Source organism: Myxocyprinus asiaticus, chromosome 15 (genome assembly GCF_019703515.2).
Source record: "Myxocyprinus asiaticus isolate MX2 ecotype Aquarium Trade chromosome 15, UBuf_Myxa_2, whole genome shotgun sequence".
Lineage (NCBI taxonomy): Eukaryota > Metazoa > Chordata > Actinopteri > Cypriniformes > Catostomidae > Myxocyprinus > Myxocyprinus asiaticus.
The window spans coordinates 10,788,770-10,810,675 of record NC_059358.1 but is presented as its reverse complement, the minus strand read 5'-3'; the positions used below and the strand labels follow the sequence as shown (position 1 = coordinate 10,810,675).

General features: G+C 37.3%; 2 protein-coding genes across 3 annotated transcripts in view; one reads left to right on the top strand and one right to left on the bottom strand.

The window, feature by feature from the left end:
- The first annotated feature begins 553 nt into the window (after positions 1-553).
- LOC127453479 (G1/S-specific cyclin-E2-like) lies at positions 554-7,161 on the top strand. 2 transcript variants are annotated; one of them, XM_051719873.1, is made up of 10 exons: positions 554-643; positions 754-832; positions 919-969; positions 1,568-1,713; positions 2,073-2,208; positions 2,301-2,447; positions 4,281-4,511; positions 4,617-4,728; positions 4,857-5,014; positions 5,996-7,161. In XM_051719873.1, the coding sequence occupies exons 1-10, from the start codon at positions 630-632 to the stop codon at positions 6,101-6,103; spliced, it is 1,182 nt and encodes a 393-aa protein (XP_051575833.1). In that variant the 5' UTR covers positions 554-629; the 3' UTR covers positions 6,104-7,161. The 2 variants fall into 2 exon arrangements, with proteins under 2 accessions (XP_051575833.1, XP_051575832.1); XM_051719872.1 differs by having other exon boundaries at positions 556-643; positions 916-969.
- Positions 7,162-17,029: 9,868 nt separating this feature from the next.
- LOC127453442 (neural-cadherin-like) overlaps positions 17,030-21,906 on the bottom strand; it is a 212,896-nt gene continuing 208,019 nt past the window's right edge. The window contains exons 32-33 of the mRNA XM_051719776.1: positions 21,095-21,252; positions 17,030-19,487 (exon numbers count right to left, since the gene is read on the bottom strand). Of these exons, the coding sequence (XP_051575736.1) occupies positions 18,990-19,487; positions 21,095-21,252 (656 nt within the window). The 3' untranslated portion in view covers positions 17,030-18,989. The remainder of the gene's footprint in view (positions 19,488-21,094; positions 21,253-21,906) is intronic.

Sequence of the window (21,906 nt, the reverse complement as noted above, 5' to 3'; positions counted from 1 at the left end):
TTAAAGTTAGCCAGCTTTGCTAGGCGCCAGATTAGATAATTGAATATTGGTGGACTTGTATTTGCAAACAATACTCTAAAAATGAGCAAATAACTGATCTTGTTAAAACACGGCCTGTCATTACCACACTTAAGAAGTGTCTTGGACCGCATTTTCTGTTAAATCGGTTTTTTAATGTGCTCTTAACATGTCTTAGATGGAGGATTTGTGGGGGCAGCTTTACTCTCCCGCTTCATGTAAATTGGCGCGGACTGTCCTTTTATAAACCTACAGAACTGGATCATGTATTTCTGGTTTGGCTAAACACTATAGATGATAATAGTACTGCATGTGTAGACTTTGCAGTTGCTTTAATATTCTTAGTTTGAGCATTATTTTGTTTTTTGTCATCTTAAACATTATCGAAATATTTCTGGTCATGCGCTGTCCAATCTCTAGCCAAATGGTTGGAGCACACGTTTTATTTAGCTGTGTTAGTTTCTAAAACAATTTTATTATTGCATTTTATTCACGGAAATTGAATATAGTTGATTAATCAGTGCCTATTCTGGGTTGAAAGATTACAGTATAATGAACATAATGTTGTGTTTCTTGTTTACAGAAGAGAAGAGACAAAACTTGTTTGGAAAATGTCAAAACGCAGGTAAGATTGCTTTAAAAGAGATTCGTTGTTTGAGTAACAATAGCCCTAAATTTAAGGGCCTATATAAACGATAACTTAAATATGTATTTTTTTATTTTACACATCAATAGTGCTCGCAACACTTTACAAGAAAGAAATGAAAACGCACCAGAACAAACCAACAAACCTCAAAGGAAAAGAAAAGGCGAAGTGAGTTTCTTTCTTTTTTAAACGGTGTTTTCTTTCTTTCTTTCCGTTAGCGCTAATATTTACTATTATAACTTTATTTTCAGCAGTGCAATAGAAGGATCCCATCAGCAGCAAAGAAACAACACTATGAAATTCAGGTTAGTGTCGTCTCTGTTGTTTTTTATTATTTTTTTTTTGATTTTTTTTTGTTGTTTTTTTTTTGCGCGATATAAAAAGAAAAGCGATCTTAAGTGTAAACTTGCATGTTAGGAAATCAAATTTATTATCTGGGCTTTAGTCTGTTTATTATGCAGTAGTCTGATTATGCGCAGTAATGGTGTCAGCAGGTTAATCGTCGCGTCCTGACGTCACGTCCAAAACCTCCCGCGTTTATTTCCTTTATCCACCAGCCCGCGAAAATGTCACTTATGTCCTTTGGTTAACTGACTGGAAAATTGTTTAGTATTCTGTCAATAAGTTTTAATATTGTTACTGTTACTATATGAAGTTGCTTTATGGATAAAATAGTTTACAATAAATCAGGAAGATACTTGTATCAGATACTTGTTGCAACTTTGAACATGGACTATATACAGTATACTATATACTACATATACTATATGCTCTATCGGAGATAAAAGTAGTGAACAGTTAGTTTCCAGACTTGAATGTAGTCATCTTATTAAGGGTTATTTAGTTAAGACGAATTCATTGAGGTGTTCTAACTTTTTTTCTTTTTTCCTTTCACATTTCTAGAACCGGTGTATTGAAGGTGATATTAGTCCCAGTGTCTTAATTGAGACTCCTCAGAAGGATCTTCTAGAGACCAGTAACCGGCCTGGATTTAAGCGTTTTCGATTCAAGAATCTCTTTGTTAAACCCTCTCCACTGCCGTGCCTCAGGTAACCAACTGATCAGAATGTCTCCTGATTTTGAAAGTGAAACTAAAATGCTGATAATCAAACCCTGTTCCATATAAAAATTAATTTTTGTAAGATTCGAAGAAGGTCAGTAACTTGACAACATGATTTACTTGTTTTGCTCCTAAAGTACTTAAGGAAGCTAATCTGCAATCATAGTGAATACATTTTGCCTTGATTTACCTACGCTTTGAAAACCTTAGTTGTGTAATGTTAGTTAGTAATGGAAAGATTTGTAATTCACAAGTGTTCTTCATATGTGAACTTTGTTGCTTTTGGCCTTAGTGTCATTTAGTATTTGCTTTCTGCATTGATGGCTTAAACATGTTTTCTCTTAACAGCTGGGCAAGTTCAGATGATGTATGGATAAAGATGCTGAACAAGGAGCTGAAGTACGTACACGACAAGGGCTTCATCCAGCAACATCCAGCTATGCAGCCCAAAATGAGGTCCATCTTGCTGGACTGGCTCATGGAGGTCAGTATGCCATGCCTAGAGATGATGTTAACACTAACTGGGTGTTAATTGGGTTATCTGAAACCTGATGTTCTAAAATTGTCTCTGTTCAGGTCAGTGAAGTTTACACTCTCCACCGGGAGACGTTTTACTTGGCTCAGGACATCTTTGACCGTTTCATGCTCACTCAGAAGGACATTGGCAAGGATCAGCTACAGCTCATTGGCGTAACATCACTCTTCATTGCCTCAAAGATTGAGGTATTTAACTGTGGTTTTGCTTTTCTTGAATCTGTTTAAGTAAAGTGTAGGGCTGCCCCTGACCAAAGATTTTCCTAGTTGACTAATAGGCATTAGTTTATGATATCAATTTAATTACTTAAATATATATATGTTGGGGGGCATCATGGTTTGAGTTTTGAGAAAATGGTTTGAGTTCCAGGGCTGAGAAAGAATGTTATAAGTAACATAGCTAACACTGTTCTACATTACAGAGAAATACTAAACCGTAATAATGAGCCTTTAAAAGCGCATGCACGAAGTGAGCTGCAGTGACACCGGCAAAAGCAGTAATGATTCTGAATGTGTCGGAAAAACCAGCAAGGAGACTGTCTGAACATTTTGTTAATTTAAAGAGAGAAATGCACATTAGGACCGACGGACGATGATCTCTGGGATCGATGATGGTCAGAGTGATCGCCAGTGGCTGATGCCTTTGATGTCAAGACAATATTTGGCTTGTTTTCCCATTAATGTATTTTATTATTATTATTATTATTATTATTATTAGGCTATTATTATCAATTTAATATTACAAATTATTTGCCCGTAGACACACAGACACACGCTTGAAGAAAAGAGCAGATGACAGAAGCCGTCTATACGCATGTCTGACACGCAGTTTGTATGGAGGCGTGTAGTCTCGTGGAACACACGTATGCAAAGGGTTCTCACTCTTTCTTTGTTTCTGTTTTCTGAATTTATTTATTTTTCTTCCAAGAACAATATCGTCTATGAGTGCTACAAATGACCTCAGGCATCTCAGCTCAGGAGGTGCTTTGAGTTCAGTTTGCTTTATTTCCACAGAGCAGTTCATTGTGACCACAACTCTGCAGCCTTTATATCTGTGATTAAAACCTAAAATAATATAAAAACACATTCATCTCGAACCATGATTTATATTTCGGTGATTATTATCATCATTATAATTATTTTTACATTTTATAATTGTTTTTGTCTTAATTTGTGTAAGTAATTTTCCACATGCATTTTAGACGGATACTTGCCTGACGGTAAATGGAAAGGTGTGTGTGTGTGTGTGTGTGTGTGTGTGTGTAAAAATCACAATATCCAATTACATCGGCAACCCCCGGGCTGAGGGATTGGTGAATATTCTTGCTTTAGTGATTTTGCATTGAAAATTAAAATGTATTTATTTTAAAAAACAAAAACTTAAATCAAATACATTTCTAAATTCAAATTGCACTCCAAACGAAACGAAGACACAATTAAAATAATGAAGTGATCAAAAGAATAATATATATATATATATATATATATATATATATCATATGAATGAGGGAACAAAATGAATTTATTCACACACATGATGTATTTTCCCGGACAACCAAATACCTGACCGGTAGAAAATGCACAGATGAAGTAGGTTAGTTTCCAAAGAGATATTGCCCTTCACAACTGTTGTAAAGCCATCTTTCAAAAAAGCTGAACAACACACATTTGAATTGCACTTAAAAAAATTTTTTTTTCCAGTTTAATTTTAATTTTTAGTTAAAATAAATACAAAAATAAAGTTCAAAGTCTGAAATCAAGGTGTCTTGCTTTATTAGGTTTAACCCTAACCTGCTTAATGAAAATTACCCCGTAGTACAACCTAGCATCCAACCAGCGGTAATAACCGGTTCGTTGGTTTCCTGTGGAGTTTTTTTTGTTTTGTTTTTTTTTTCTCAAAACTTGGTCGACCAAGACTCTTATCATCGACTAACATTTGGTAGACTATTAGGGGGCAGCCCTAGTAAAGTGTATGAATATCTGACCTTTGCATGATCTAATTAATTTTATTTTATTTTATAGGAAATCTACCCACCAAAGCTCCAAGAGTTTGCTTACGTGACCGATGGGGCATGCAGTGAAGAGGAGATTCTTGCAGAGGAGCTTGTCATGTTGAAGGCACTAAAATGGGACCTCTGCCCTGAGACTGTCATCTCGTGGCTGAAGCTCTACTCCCAAGTGGACTCTTTGCAGGATGGCACCAATTTCCTCATTCCGCAGTTCTCTCAGGAAACATACATCCAAATCACACAGGTTAGAGGTTCAGCTTCATCTGCTTTTATTAGATTAAATGGATATACTTTTATGTGTGTTTATATACTGACATCCTTTCTGACTTGTAAATGCTCTCTCTTGTAGTTGTTGGATCTTTGCATTTTGGATGTTAATTCATTGGATTACCAATATGGAGTCCTCGCTGCTGCAGCGTTTTGTCACTTTACCTCATTTGAAACAGTCCATAAAGTTTCAGGTAACTAATGTTGATATCCATAAAAGTGCTTTTTTGGCTTCTCTACTAATTTGTCAAGTTGAATCAGTTAGTCTTTTTAATTTGGCATGAGAAATGACAATTAAGGGGGATTATTTATTTTCCATCAGGACTGACATGGGACAGCATATCAAGCTGTGTACGGTGGATGAACCCATTTGTTAGGACCGTAAGTGAGTGGCCCAGACCGCAGCTGAAGGACTTCAAGAAGGTCACTGCTGAAAATTATCACAACATACAGACCCATGTGGACTACCTGGTTATGTTGGTGAGTTCAATCACTTTTTTTTATTTATTTTTTTAATTGTGTTTTCACACCTGGCTCGTTTGGAGCATTTGTTTCGGAACCTGGTGCGTTTTCTCCATTGGTTAGGTTCGTTTAGGCATATATGAAAACTCGGATCTGCTGATTGCAAACAAACTGAAACTGTTCACATGTGGTGAGAATGCAATCTGACCCAACGACCACTGAACCAAACAATATTCCTTTAAAAACCATGAACATACCTGATGGATCTGCGGAGAAGAAATCTGTAGTTTGACTTGTCACTGTAATTCATCAAAGTATGGATTTAGCCCTTTTGGCAACTATAAGATGTAGTTGCATGTTTAAAATGAGTTATTTAATCATTCCTGAGGTAGTTTTTTCCACAATCACTTCTCTCTATTGGATAGTGGCAGAACAGACGGTGTCCGCTACTTTTTGACACATCAAAACGTGTCCTCACTCTTTCTCTGTGTATGCGTTTGTGTGGGCGTGAGAATGAGAGAGAGAACTCCGTGACTGTGAGAATGGGTACTTTTCAATGCAGAAATAATGCAAAAGCATCTAATGATGGATAAAAATAACCACAATGGAAATTTTACAACTTTCCGTGTGTCAGATAATATTTGCAACGCAACCTCTGACTGGAACACGCAACCTATACCATGCGTTGATGTTTACGCGTAACCTGATGTAACAATACTCGTTTACAGGAATATAATTTTAAGCGGTATATCGATGTGTGCTGTTCCAAATTCACTCATACAAACATTCTGACCAATGAAGGGACAGTTTACTTGCATGTGAATTTTATGAATACAGTTTTGGTCCTTGTGAATCCGAACCATGAAGAAAATGCATTTAACATTCAACTCTTTTAGCCCCCGTTTTGGAACAAATCAAGCAAGCCACAGGTCTGAAAATGGCTTAAGTCTCCTCATTCATGTTTAATGATGATTTAAACAGCTTTTTTTGGCTTTTCAGGGTGAAGCACATGACCGGCAACAGGACAGCTTGGACCGAATGTCTCCTTTGGCTGTAGGGGGATTATTGACCCCACCTAAAAGCACTGAGAAACCTGTGAATGTCTGAGAGGTTTGAGAAGACCATACTGGAGCCTGCCTTCATTCAATACAGTCTCAGCCCAGAGATCTTTCAGTACATGTTTAAGAGAGACCACCCAGCCCAAAACACCCAGAGAGACTTAAAGTTGTTTTCGGAACTGATGCACATTACATGGTTAAATTTTATCAGGTTGTTTTTGGGAGGTCTACATGAGGAAATGACAATAGAGGCTGAGATGCTGTAGGTCACAAACCTTTCAGACCAGACCTGTGAAACTGAGGAATCTGCTGGTTTGATTTCCCAAGCAGTATTTGAAGCACTCAAAAGTGCCTTCCATCAAGGAATGGATAATTCAATTTTTAGTAAGATGGAGAAACAAAAGTTTAATGTTTGCGGACTTCAAACATGCATAAGAACATCTGGCCATGTTGCCAGTTCAGAGGTTGTCTACACAAATGCTGCTCCTTCATGGATCAAATGTTACAGTTAATGTTATGTAAATACATTTTAATTTTATTGAGTGTGTGTTGTGAAACGTATGTTTAGAGTCTATGTTGCCAACCTAGTGGTGCTAACTTTGCTTGTTAAACAGGAAGACCCTGTATGGTGAGCAGAATCGGTTATTGGTGGATGTTTGCTTTTTCGTCGTTTTTGGAATGAGTCATCCCATTTCTTTTATTTTTTTTTTATTCTAATGCGATGGAAGACATTCCTGAAAGACTTGACTATTTTCACCCCTCAGAAGTGAATTTAACCAAACAAAAAATTAGCAAATTGCATATTTATACACTAGATAGATTATCAATATCCTTGTAATATTTGGATTGTGATTTTTGGTCATCAATGCCAATGGCATATTTAATGAATTGAGGTGCTTGCTATTTATAAATGTAATGGCTTGTTTTATTGTAGCATAGCTTGATTCAAATTTTTACTCCTGGACTTGAGCCAGTGTCTTTAAACTACATTGTTGGAATTGGAACATAGTGTAAAATAACTAAATTGTATATAAGATGTACAGTACGTGTACAAATAACAATGTCCTACTGTTTCAGTTTAATTTCCAGTGTGAAATTAAAAGGTGAATAAACCATCTTTGTTTGTGTGGTAATTAGATTTAAAGGTCAACTTACTATTTTTTTTTTTTGTATTTATTTTCCTCTTTTTTTTTTTTTTTTTTTTTAAATTGTATTTATATTATCAAATAAATTAGTTGTAATTTTGAAACATTTATAAAATCATGACCACTCACATAAGATGAAGACTCCAGTCATATCAGTAACCTTATAAGGGCTGTTTTTTTTATCTACACGTAGAGGGTCCCCTCATAGGTGCAGTCATGTTAGGATTACATGACCATCTGAATACTATTAATTTACAGTAATATCATTACCTGCTCTGTTATTGAACACTCAACTCTTGGATTAAATTACTCATGGCTGTTAAATGAAATAATTAGTACAACAGCATCGATACCTAAAAACTGCGTTTTATTGATGCTGCTTCCATGCCCCTAGGTGTCAGTGTAAGTCCTAGACAATATACAAAACACATTACTGACTGAGTTCACCTTTAAATTTATGATTATTTAAGACTGAAGACTCTTTCTGTCTGGTCAAAATATTTATATAAGTACTGCAATTTGAGCAAGTGAAGTAAGCATATAAATTACAGTGTGATTGTCAGTTAATCCTTGGTAAATTTGTATTACCCATCTTAGTTGCACATACATGTACAGTGGCCCCAAAATACTTGGACCATTAAGCTACATCTAATGCAAGAATGTCATTATATAAAATAAAGCTATCATAGGCATTTTCGGCAGAACGTTTTATTAACTGGTCCCATATTTAGTGGCTATATTAAGTCACTCCATTGAGAAAATTAGATGTCATTAATTTCATTAGGAAATGTTTGAAATTTGACAAATAGAAACTGTAAATACTTTATTTCAAACAGTATACCTCATTTTTTAAATAATTCAAAACTATTGATCCTGTACCACGCGAGGAGGAAGCGACCTACCTTTTGGTGTAGTGAAAGAGGAAGAGCACCAGGGGAACTGAGCCTAAATTGCAAATTGGACTAATGAGGGCAGCAAAGTGACACTCTAACACAGAGTCTCCTGTAAAAGATACTAGAGTTGTTGCTGTGCTCACCAAGTCGAGAAAGACAAACTCCTTTTGATATAATGTGTAGACTATCTTTAACAGGAAATTATTAAACGTAAACTCAAACAGCTTATTTGACTTTTTGCTGAAGGCAATTCTCTATTGTAGTACTTATTGAGTTAACAAATAGGAAAATGCCATGCTATTTTATTTAATTAAAGTTACTCAACCAGAGAAGATACATAGATGTTTATGTTGTGGCCAGCCTGTCTCTCATTCTCTAGCCAGAGGTGTCTGGCCAGACGTGCGGCTGGCATTTAAGACATCACAATGCCTCTGTTGTGTGAGTTATTGTGTAGTTCTGGGAATGAGTGTCCCCTCCTTTGTGGGCTTCCTCCCCCTGAACTCCAAACCCCCTGCAAAAACCTCAGAGACAAAGAGCAGTCCAAACTCAACTACATGTGCCATTAATTTTTAATGATGCGTCTTACATACAATTGCATTTGGATGGCTTGAAGAACTTTCCAAAAAATGGAGTAAGCAGATTTGGGGGAAAAAACAAAAGTTCTTTTTGACCCATGCACCAGTTAGATCTAAGTTAGATCTAACTTAAGAAATTTTTACACTGGGTAAAATGAAGTGAGTTTATTCGCAATTGAGAGCAACTATTAAGAAATTCAAGAATGAAACATGTCAGTTTCCGGCAGTGGCGTAGCCAGAAACAAAACTTTGGGTGTGCCAAGAGAAAACTGGGTGTGCAAGAACACACACAATTAAGTGAAATATAATAAAAGGACCATTAACAACCATTGCATCAATTTCTTTTTGGCTGTAATTTTTTTAAGCTCTGTGTTATGTTTAAATGACTTAGAAATTCAATCAAATGGAGTAGGTAGGCCTGTTAATATATCAAAATTAATTTGTCATAAAAATTTTTATTCGTCATAAAAAAAAAATAAAATATGTAAAGACAAATATAAATGGTGGTACAATTTGCACAATACAGAAATTTTCACAAAAATACACCAGGTTTTAGCTACATTCATTGGTTAAAAAACTTATTTGTGAATAAGAAATAAATCGGTAATGCATTGTGTTGAACAGAAGAATGCACAACTGTAAAGGGGGTCACACACTGGAGGCGTCTGGCTGCTGACATGGCGCGTTCTAAAATTCGAAACAACAGTTTTCAATAAAGGCCTATGTCGGCGGCGCCCAGCTACGATTCCGGGGGCTGCTCAAATTTCTGCTGCGCCAAGGAGCGCAACTCACATATTTTCCATTAAATTTGACCCAAATCATTATCAAAGGACATATATTATATACTCTAGCGTTGTTCATTTTTAAGAAGGGAAAAACCTTGGTAACTTTTGTGTGTACTGTCTGTCACCTTATTCGCATCGACATGCCCTGTGTTTGATACCTGTGCCGTGTCCTAGCCACGAAGCGACGCAGCTTGGCGCTTCTCGTCTGGTGTGCAACCACCTTTTGACGATTCAAACCTTTTTTGAACATTCTTTGTATTTATGGAGTACAGGGAGGATTGGTTCATAATAAAAAAAGAAAAATAATACTGTTACGTTAATTATTAAGACAGTATAAACAAAGGATAATACCATGTCTGGCATGATGCAAACAGTTGGTAAGTAGACCGCTGAATATGCTAGATTATGCTATTTGCTTATCATCAGGGGAATATTCATTGAACCAATAAAACGCAGTAAAAATGCAGGGCAGTATAGCCTACTTTTCAAGCGTATTCTCCAAATATTCCACAATATGCATGATATATCATAATTGGGGAAGAAAAGAACAACAATTTAATTATTTTGCTTGTATGGACATGCAATTATGAATAATGAGGCACAAATCTGAACTAAGTAGCATAAACTTTCTTAATTTAAAGTGTGCGCTTGTTTTCTCAGTCACGTGCCCAGCGTCTGTTGCCAGAGTGTAATCTGAGACAGCCTCTGTAACACTTTGGATATTATAGTGATTATAATTGATTATTAAATTTCGTAATCGAAGCATTGAAGTTTCAGTATAATAATAATGCATTTTACATCCCTACATACTATAATTAAGTGTCAAATTACATTTAGTTGTGCAAGCTTACGTTTTGGTTGGCAGTTGCACATGCTGGCACACCCATGGCTACGCCATTGGGTTCCGCCAGCCCACCAGTTTAAAAAAAAAATAATAATAATTTATTTACTGTATAACTGAAAAGAGGAGCTGGAGATACATTTCCTTGATGTTTCCCCCCCTGATGCACACATCATAGCGGGCATAAAAACCAGAGCACAGCACAGCATTTTTCTCGCAAAGACATTTCTTGTGCTCTGGACACCCAAATCTTTGACTCTGCCAGACAAGGTACTTTCGTGTCGCAGCCGGCTCACTCGCACTCTTCCTCGGGGCAGCGCCCTGCCAAGCTCAATGCCCATGCTGTGTTAGCTCCCCAGAAAGTGGAGACTGAGCCAGTGGTTAGGCCCTAGCGGCCCTGGCCAAAGCCATTTGTAGTAAAAAGGATCTCTTTCTCTCCCGCATGTTTCATATCACTTCTGAAGACATGGATTTAACCACTGGAGTATTATGGATTACTTTTATGCTGCCTTTATGTGATTTTTGGAGCTTCAGAGTTCTGGTCACCATTCACTTGCATTGTAAGGACTTACAGAACTGAGATATTCTTCTAAAAATCTTTGTGTTCAGCAGAGGAAAGAAAGTCATATGCATCTGGGATGGCATGAGGGTGAGTAAATGATGAGAGAATTTTCATTTTTGAGTGAACTTTTCTTTTCAGGAAAACTTCCAGTCAGCATGGAGTACCATACATGGTCGTATCGGAAAATGGAACCTGTTTCATGTGCAGTAAGTTTGAAGAGTTTATGTCCAAGAATGGCACACGTCAGCACTGCACCGTACCATTGCATTTTCTTACGGGCTGAAAGGGAAGTTCATACATTTAAAGAACTCATGTAAAAGAGTGCAGGGGAGAGTTTGGAGACAAAGGTTGCCAGGGCTTTGTTCAGTAATAGAATCGCCCCTCAGTTAACAACAGGCAAATCCCCAGTCGAGCTGCTGTGTGGCAGGAAATTAAGTCAAATTTATTTGTATAGCGCTTTTCACAACAGTGGGCGTTTCAAAGCAGCTGTACATGAAATTAAGCTATAACAGAAAATGAATGAATATAATGCTAATATTAGTGATGTTAAGAACCATTAGTGGTTTAAATTAGTAAACTAAGTAAGTGTTGTGGGTCAATGGTTAAACAAAATTATTTTGTATGAATTACACATTTTAGTGTTAAAGTCCTTGAAGTCATCCCAAATTAACTGAGGAAATCCACGTAGATGCATTGTCCTTTGATTATGGCTGATGAAGGCTTTTGTTGGCGGTAAATTCATTTTCTATGTAGTTAACAGGGGTGGATTTAGGCATGGGCGACACTGAAACTGGTCATCATCACTCAGCGACACTTAGTAGTGCGAGTCGGACACAGGCAGGACTGGAGATGGATCTGACAGAGTCTGGTAACCTCGGGACATATATCCCAAGGTTTAGACAGGTAAAGAAATAGAATAAAATTAGTGTAGATGCCATTCATTTTAAAGCAGGGTAATGAATAGTAGAACTAATGCAACATAACTATGAATTGAGGGATAAATTAGGTGTATGCCTGGCTGAATAGATAAGTCTTCAGTCTAGACTTAAACTGAGAGAGTGTGTCTGAGTTCCAAACACTGCTAGGAAGAATCTTCCATAGTTAAGGAGACAAATATAGTTTGTACAATACAAATCGTAGTGAGCGTGATGGATTATAGCGTGATAGAAGGTCACTTAAGTACTTTGGAGCTAGACCATTCAAAACTTTGTAAGTAATTTACAGAATTTTTAAATTAATACAAACTTAACAGGTAGCCAATGTAACGCTGATAAAATGGGGCTGATATGATCATATTTCTTGGTTCTAGTTAGCACTCTAGCTGCTGCATTTTGAACCAACTGAAGTTTATTTATTTAACCTGCAGGACATCCACCTTGTTATGCATTACAATATTCTAGTCTTGAGGTCATGAACGCATGAATTAGTTTTTCAGCATCAGAAACAGATAGCAAGTGTCTTTACCCTGTGAAGCCTGACATATGAAATAATTTTTTGACATTAAACTGTTTTTAGTACAATTAAACAAAATATAAAAAGAAATAGTAAAAAATCATATTTGATACATTAGGCTTTAAAGGTCATTATCTTAGCAATATTTCTGAGGTGGAAAAATGCAGTTCTACAAATATTGGAAATTTGTTTTTTAAAGGTTAGATCACAATCAAATATAACACCTATATTTTTTGTGTAGAATTTGACATAACAGTACATCCATCAAGAGCCAGATTATATTTTAGCATCTTATTTTTTGAGGTTTTTGTTCCAATAATTAGTACCTCTGTTTTATTGGAGTTGAGTAGAAGGAAATTTCTAGCCATCCAGTATTTGATATCATTTATGCACTCTGTTAATTTGGAAAATTGTGAAATTTGGTCAGGTTTCAAAGAAATATAAAGTTGGGTATCATCGGCATAACAGTGAAAACTAATTCCATGGTTCCTGATAATGTCACCCTGGGGAAGCATATACAAAGAGAAAAGCAGAGGCCCTAATACTGATCCCTGTGGCACTCCATACTTTAATTTGATCTGACAGTTTCTCATTTATGGCACATTAAGATCTACCCTTGATCTCATTCACCCAGATCTGGGAGATCATGTAAAAGCCAAACAACTACAACAGAAAAACTATCATGATCAACATGCCAAGGCAAGGAGTGTGAAGGAAGTTGACCTGGTTTATATTTGTAGTTTTGGCCAGGGTCCCCCATGGATCCCAGGAAAAGTGGAGAAAAGGACTAGTCTGGTATCATGTACTGTGTTGCTAGGGAATCAAAAGGGTGGTAAGACATCTTACCTACTTTAGTTTTAAGAACAGCTCAGATTCATTACCTGTGGAGAATAATGTTCGTCCAACTCTACCAGAAAGCTCCGTCACTGACCCTTCAGGGAACTTTAGTCCAAAGAAAACAGAGGGACCAGATCAGAGTGGATCAGTGTCGGCAGAGGTAACAACATCACCTGAGTTACGGAGGTCATGAAGAAGCAGAAAACCTCCAGCCTACTTGAAAGACTATACTTAGTTTAGTGGGAAGTTCCCCAGCCACAGGGCAAGAATATGTGAAAAATAAATGTTTCCTTAAGACCTAAAGAGGTTTAAAAGAGACCTGATATGCTTGTATGGGGATTTTTAAATTCAGTAATTTTACCCTGTACTAAATAAATTGATAAGAACTAGAATTATCAAAAGGAAGGGATGAAGTATATTGTGCAGTTAATCTAGGTGCCACTAGAGGGTATCACCTGGTTAGTCGGTATGTGTTACAGACCAGCATGTTCCAGACAGTTTAGACTAGTAATGCAGGATGGTTGTGCAGATGGCCTGTTAATGCTGCAAACAAGATGCCAATAAAGTCAACTAAAACTTGCACCCCAAGAGTAACCAGTGATTGCCTCAAAGATATGACAGTTATATAAATATATCAAACTCAGTCTATGATATCACGATGTATGATGTATGTAAAGGGTTAAGTAGGAAATTGCTGGTATACATTTACCTCCCCACAGCATAATGCATCAAACAATTCTTTAAAAATTATATATATATATATATATATATATATATATATATATATATATATATATATATATATATATATATATATATATATACAGTTGAAGTCAGAAGTTTACATACACTTAGGTTGAAGTTTTTAAAACTCATTTTTTAACCACTCCACAGATTTAATATTAGCAAACTATAGTTTTGGCAAGTCATTTAGGACATCTACTTTGTGCATGGCACAAGTAATTTTTTCAGCAATTGTTTACAGACAGATTGTTTCACTTTTAATTGACTATATCACAATTTCAGCATGTCAGAGGTTTACATACACTAAGTTAACTGTGCCTTTAAGCAGCTTGGAAATTCCAGAAAATTATGTCAAGCCTTTAGACAATTAGACAATTAGCTCCTGATAGGAGGTGTACTGAATTGGAGGTGTACCTGTGGATGTATTTTAAGGCCTACCTTCAAACTCTTTGCTTGACATTATGGGAAAATCTAAAGAAATTAGCCAAGACCTCAGAAAAAAATTTGTGGACCTCCACAAGTCTGGTTCATCCTTGGGAGCAATTTCCAAATGCCTGAAGGTACCACGTTCATCTGTACAAACAAGAGTATGCAAGTATAAACACTACGGGACCATGCAGCCATCGTACTTCTCAGGAAGGAGACGCATTCTGTCTCCTAGAGATGAACATAGTTTGATGCGAAAAGTGCAAATCAATCCCAGAACAACAGCAAAGGACCTTGTGAATATGCTGGAGGAAACAGGTAGACAAGTATCTATATCCACAGTAAAACAAGTCCTATATCAACATAACCTGAAAGGCTGCTCAGCAAGCAAGAAGCCACTGCTCCAAAACTGCCATAAAAAAGCCAGACAACAGTTTGCAAGTGCACATGGGGACAAAGATCTTACTTTTTGGAGAAATGTCCTCTGGTCTAATGAAACAAAAATGTAACTGTTTGGCCATAATGACCATCGTTATGTTTGGAGGAAAAAGGGTAAGGCTTGCAAGTTGAAAAACACCATCCCAACCGTGAAGCATGGGGGTGGCAGCATCATGTTGTGGGGATGCTTTGCTGCAGGAGGGACTGGTGCACTTCACAAAATAGTTGGCAACATGAGGAAGGAAAATTATATGGATATATTGAAGCAACATCTCAAAATATCAGCCAGAAAGTTAAAGCTTGGTCACAAATGGGTCTTCCAATGGACATTGACCCCAAGCATACCTCCAGAGTTGTGGCAAAATGGCTTAAGGACAACAAGGTCAAGGTATTGGAGTGGCCATCACAAAGCCCTCAATCTGATACAAAATTTGTGGGCAGAACTGAAAAGCGTGTGCAAGCAATGAGTCCTACAAACCTGACTCAGTTACACCAGTTCTGTCTGGAGGAATGGGCCAAAATTCTAGCAACTTATTGTGAGAAGCTTGTGGAAGGCTACCCTTCCACAAGTTAAACAATTTAAAGGCAATGCTACCAAATACTAACAAAGTGTATGTAAACTTCTTACCCACTGGGAATGTGATGGAATAAATAAAAGCTGAAATAAACAATTCTCTCTACTGTTATTCTGACATTTCACATTCTTAAAATAAAGTAGCGATCCTAACTGACCTAAGACAGGCAATGTTTTCTATGTTTAAATGTCAGAACTTGTGAAAAACTGAGTTTAAATGTATTTGGTTAAGGTGTATGTAAACTTCTGACTTCAACAGTGTGTAAACTGGTGGCCAAAAGTTTGGAATAATGAACAGATTTTGCTCTTATGGAAAGAAATTGGTACCTTTTTCACCAAAGTGGCATTCAACTGATCACAATGTATAGTCAGGACATTAATAACTTGAAAAATTGTTATTACAATTTGATTTATTTTTATTTATTTATTTTTTTGTTTTTTAAATCCTCCACATGCAGCAATGGCAGCTTTGTAGATCCTTGGCATTCTAGCTGTCAGTTTGTCTAGATACTCTGGACGCTTCCTGTAGCACTTGCCATTGATGTGGCTGTCTTGTTGGGTACTTCTCATGCACGTTACTGTCTAGCAGATCCCAAAAAAGCTCAAGGTTTAAGATATATAATCCATAACACTCTTTTCCAATTATCTGTTGTCCAATGTCTGTGTTTCTTTGCCCACTCTAACCTTCTCTTTTTGTTTTTCTGTTTAAAAAGTGGCTTTTTCTTTGCAATTCTTCCCATAAGGCCTGCACCCCTGAGTCTTCTCTTTACTGTTGTACATGAAACTGAGTGGGTAGAATTCAATGAAGCTGTCAGCTGAGGACATGTGAGGTGTCTATTTCTCAAACTAGAGACTCTGATGTACTATCCTCTTGTTTAGTTGTATATCTGGGCCTTCCACATTCCACATTCCTTTCTGTCCTTGTTAGAGCCAGTTATCCTTGTCGTGTTCACCTTTGCGTAAATCTTTTCAAGCATTGTATAACTGTACAATGATTGACTGACGAGTTTCTATAGAAAGCTGTTTCTATTTTGCCATTTCTGACCCAATATTGACCTTAAGACATGCCAGTCTATTGCATACTGTGGCAACTCAAAAACAAACACAAAGACAATGTTAAGCTTCATGTAACGAACCAAATAGCTTTCAGCTGTGTTTGGTATAATGGAAAGTGATGTTCTAGTACCAAATTAGCAATTTAGCATGATTACTCAAGGATAAGGTGTTGGAGTGATGGCTGCTGGAAATGGGGCCTTCCTAGATTTGATCAAAAATTACTTTTTTCAAATAGTGATGGTGCTGTTTTATTTACATCAGTAATGTCCTGACTATACTTTCCGAAACAGCAAAATCTGTACATTATTCCAAACTTTTGGCCCCAGTGTATAAATAAGGCATGCTAAAGGCATGGTTTCCTGGGCACTTATATCTGACGTAACGTTCTAAAGAGAAAAACAAAACGGCCTGTAATTACACAAAGCCACCACAGAGTGGCAGTAAAACTCCACAGAAGAATGTCCCTTATATATGTGAATATGCTGAGAGTGTCACGTTGATGTGTGCCTCTGTTGGACTGGGAAATTACATATAATTGCTTTTAGTCTGAGGACAAAAGAACCACATTCTCACAATCAATCAAGGAATACATTTCATTTATTAAAATTCATATACAAAAAAGGAATATCAGATGTTAGGTCCCTAGAAAAAGTAATTATTTATTTACATTATTTACATGGTTTGGACAAAGGCTCTATGTAGCCAATACAATGAGCAGCACAGAAGGCTGTGATGGGCTTTAAGGAAAATTCAATGCCATCTATAAGCCACTGTGGCAATGATGACCTCATGCTCTTGTTATAAGCTTTACAAGCAGCATGAACTGACCTTGCCTGGTCCTTTCAGGCCAGCTTGTAGAAAAGGAAGTGGCCATGTGTGAGCTGACCTATATTTCTTTATATAGGTATGCTGAGCATACGGTTGACAAGGGTTGTGTGTGTAATTCACAGAGATTAGAGGGGTATACCTTGCCAAACTAAATGAGAAACAATCTCTTATGACTCAATTTACAAAATATAAAGTCTGGACATTTTAGCACATGAATATTCTTGATTTTCACAGCAAAAAAATATAGCTATACAGATCTTTTGTGAGTATATTGCCATATACAAATTTTATAAGCATTTCTGTGATTGTATCTGCACTGCATATGTTGACATTTGACATTTTTTTTAAAAACTTTTAAGACTTTTACACAGTGGATTCTCGTTATTCTAATTTAACACTATACATTCATCTGCTGGTATCCATGACAATGTCACCATGTTTCAGCACACCAGTATCAGAAATGATTGGCATTATGACACACTATGTCCCTCCATTTCCAACTGAGAGAAAGAAAAGAACCCCCTGGAATGCCTATGCAATAAATATTCATGGCAGATTAATACCGGAGTAAAAAATAATTCAGCCACTGACAGAAGGTAATATAATTTATGCACTCTATGCATGAGCAGATTTGTGATTCATTGGGAGATCAGTGACCTCTGAAATCTTAAGGTTTATACATAACTATCTTTTGGCAATATACTGTATGCTTCTGAGTTAAAATTCAGAAGTGGGCATTCATCACTAGTGCAAGTGGGTCCATTAAAACAAGAGTGTTTTGGTCAAGTGTAGAATTGCAAAACATTACGCCATGATCGGTAAACTGCTTGGAATAAGTTCCATTTAAAGGTGGATGTGGAATAACTGTGCTCTGTTGTCTGATGTTTGCAAGATGACAAATAAAGGAATAATGACAATTTGCTAGCGTTTGCTTTCATGCAAACATCTGCTAAAAAGGTTTTATGATCATGAAAATGTAGAAAAATTTGATTTATTTATGTATTTGATGCAACAGTGAATGTTTATCTCCATAGGTCATGTTCGTGTGACGTCATATACCCACATTGTTTCGAAACTGAAGTTATAGATTTTCGCACAAGTTTCCAAGTTGCAAGTCCGACATTAAATGGGACACTTGAAAAAAAAAAAAAGTTCTATTGCACCTTTCCATGAAAGAATTTAGAAATTCAAAATTTTGGAGTTCAATGGAATGCAGTGGAACGTTTTTATTGTTTTTTTATGTAAATGTGGTTGATGGATGCAGTTTCTCGTTGTTTTTTTCAATTTTGCACAGGAACGCCATCTTGTCAAGTTTAAAAAAACGTATACTTTTAAAAACGCATCTGGAAATATCATCATTCTGTTCCATTTGTTGCACTGTGCATCAATGGAACTTTTTTTTTAAAAGCAAAAATGTGTTTGGTCTGAACGGCCCCTTATGTGTTCACTGAAATGTTGTGACAAGTTGGATTTAAATCCATCATCCATGTTCATAATGACAGGACGAGTGGTGGTTCACTGGCTTTGTTGCCTATTTGAAGAACATCTCAGAGCAAAAATAAATACAGTACACAGAATATTTCACACTAACAGCACTCAATAAATAAAATAAATCAATTCTGTTGCTCCTCATCTTTAAAGCTTGTGAATGTATCACATATGAACACAAACATAGTTTCTTAGGACAGGTTTTTTTTGTAGCGTTCAGGAACCCAGTAAAGGCTATAAAACACAAACACTCAAAACAAACGCTAGGCTTGAAGTGCTGGGGTTGTCAGGTTATTGTTGCTGTTCCTGGATCTGGTTTAGAGGGAGACCCTGGCTTTGGTTTTGCATCGTATCCATATAAGGGATGCCCAGATCTGGCTGGCGATAAAGCTTGCTTAGGTCTTCAAACTTGGAGCCCCAGTGCCATAGGGAGTCGTAGCTAAAGTTCTCCTCTGTGATGGCAGATCCTAAAGAGCTGAGGCTGCCTGCAGTGGAGCCTGTTCCCTCGATGCAGTACACATGGCAGGTGTCCATGGGGAAGCCCAGGCTGTCATTGTCGGCCTCCCAAATGATGCGCGACACGTAGCTTTTGAAGTCCATGGAGCAATGGGCAGTGCAGGTGGCGTTGTGGTGGTAGGGTAGGGTGGCTCCATTGGCAACGTTTCCACAGGGGTGGACCTCCTCCTGGGAGCCCTGAGAGGACTTGATTAGGGGGGCGGTGGTGCAGGATGAAGACTGGGACAAGCTGGAGCACAGCGGCCTCTTCAACTCTGTGATGTCATAGGCATTCTGTTTGGCACATGAGGAGAAATTCAGTTGGGATGAAGGTTCAGATTGAAGACTCTGATCAATGGCGATTTTCACCTGTGAGTTGGAGATAATCTGCTGATCAGTGACCTGTTTAGAGTAATCAGTTCCTTTCCCTATAAGCGTGGTCCCTAAATCTAATGCCATATGGCATTTTGCTGGTAAAACATCCATAAAAGAATAGTTCACTCAAAAACGAAGATTCTGTCTTACCCTAATGTCATTCCAAACCTGTATGACTTTCTGTCTTACGTGCTTTAGTGCTAAAAACTACAGAGGTTGTTGCCACTGTGAACAAACTTCTCTTATACACTCGGGAACACGCAATGGACGTCACGATTTTCACTTTAAAATGACTTAAATTTTGGGATATTTCTCACCAAAAGATATCGTATGCGTTCAGAAGACTTGGAATATGACGCACGGGTTGCATGGACTACTTTTATGATACTTTAAATGTCATTTTTAACCTTAAAGTGAGTCACTATCCACTGCCACTTTATTAAGACGGTCTGTGACATTCATTAAAACATTTCCTCTCGTGTTACGCATTAGAATGAAATGAGGGTGAGCAAATTATGACAATTCTTATTTTGGGTGAACTATCCCTTTTAAGCTGACCAGCATAGATTAGCATAGTCTTCCTGCTGAAGCTGGTGGACCAAGATGGTCTTGCTAGTTAAGCCTGGTAGGGACAAATCAGCTGACCAGCATAAATAACTTGATTTTTATAAATATGCCTGTCCTGAGAAACCAGACCACCAACTAGCTGTTACTAACCAGTCACTCACATCACTTATGTGTTTCTTTTCACTCAAGTACTAGGCCTAATAATCAGATTGTTGATTTACATCCTTGTTGGTCCTGAAACAACATCCTATCAACCAATCAGAAAAGGGTGGGGTTACAGTTAGTTTGGGGTTTGTACACTATTCTTATCAACCTTTCATTTTCCTCTGATTTTAGGGGTAGTTTATGGTTAGGGTTGAGGATGTCACTTATAAAAAATAGTCCCCAAAAGTACCATGGTACTACCATAGCTTTGTTGTATATGTACCATGGTAGTATTGGAAAGGTCTTACTGGAAGTACCTTGGAGTACCATGTAAATACCATGGTACATGAATATAAGCATCATCTGATACCATCACTGTAACATAGTACTGCAACAGTACTTTTCTGTTAGGGGTGGATCAAGGAACACATCTTGAAAAAAATCATGATGACCCCTTTATTTACTGTCTAATGTCTAGTGCCAGAATGCTTAATGCAACTTATCCAAGTAGGTCATGTTCCTGGATCAACATCCTTCGCTGTTCCTGGAACAACAGTCTAAATAACCAGTTATAGCCCTAAGCCCAATATCAGAAGGTGCTAATTGGTTGATCAAGTCAAGTCAAGTCAGATAGGAAAGTTGATCCAGGAACATGTCCTACTGGTGCAAATAATGTTGTGCAAATAGAAACCCTAAAGTACTCCAGAAAATGATGCTAGAAAAGTCAACATTCTGATGGAAGTCATTCCCCTGACGTGAGTGTATGTGAAAGTAAATCAATATCTCCCCCTGTCTGAACTGTGTTAATGGAATACCTGGTCCTGCTCTCCTCCTCCCTCCTCGTTGTAGTTGAGGATGTTCTCCCGGATGTCCTCCCAGCTCTCATGCTCTGCTGGGATGTGGTATACACCTCGCTTACGGAACTTATTCCGACTGCCCTTCTGATTCCAAACGGTCACCGCCACGAGCACGGCTACAGAGGGCAGAGAGAGATGGGGAGATAAGAGAGAGGCTAATGCAAGAGTGCAGAAAGACCACTGATGAAAGTTCCTGCTAAAAAAGACCAGGATGAATTTCTATTCGATTCCTATTTTATTATCAATTTGTCTTTTCAAGTTAGTTTTTATTTTTCACTTCATGACTGTTAGATAAAGGAATATTCCGGGTTTAATACAAGTTAAGCTCAATCAACAGCATTTGTGGCATAATGTTAACTTGTGGATTACCACAAAAATAATTGAAACACGTCCCTCCTTTTCTTTCAAAAAAAGCAGATATCGAGGTTACAGCAGAGACTGTTTAGCAGAGATGGGCCACTTCTATTTAAATGAATGGGAGAAATTGGAACACCCAACCAAGAAGTTCTAGCGCCCTACAGTCAACGGATGTAGAAAGGAAGTCCCGTCTTACAGGTAAAAGAGCAAATCACCTTTTAGGTACAGACGTCACCTGTCAATCAACTCAAGAATGAGCATGCACATAAGCAATACAAGCCAGGAAATTTATTTTTTTTTTTTGCGTAATAAGAGGTAAAGAAGCACAATTTATGATTCCAATTTTATCAAATTTTATTGCTCAAAGTTTATTTGAAATATGTTATTTGATTGTAATCTTGACCAACCGTTTC

Coding starts and splice junctions, on each gene's coding strand:
- LOC127453479 (XM_051719872.1), top strand. Junction 833..915: donor AAAGGAAAAGAAAAGGCGAA/GTGAGTTTCTTT, acceptor CTTTATTTTCAG/CAGTGCAATAGAAGGATCCC. Junction 5,015..5,995: donor TGGACTACCTGGTTATGTTG/GTGAGTTCAATC, acceptor TTGGCTTTTCAG/GGTGAAGCACATGACCGGCA.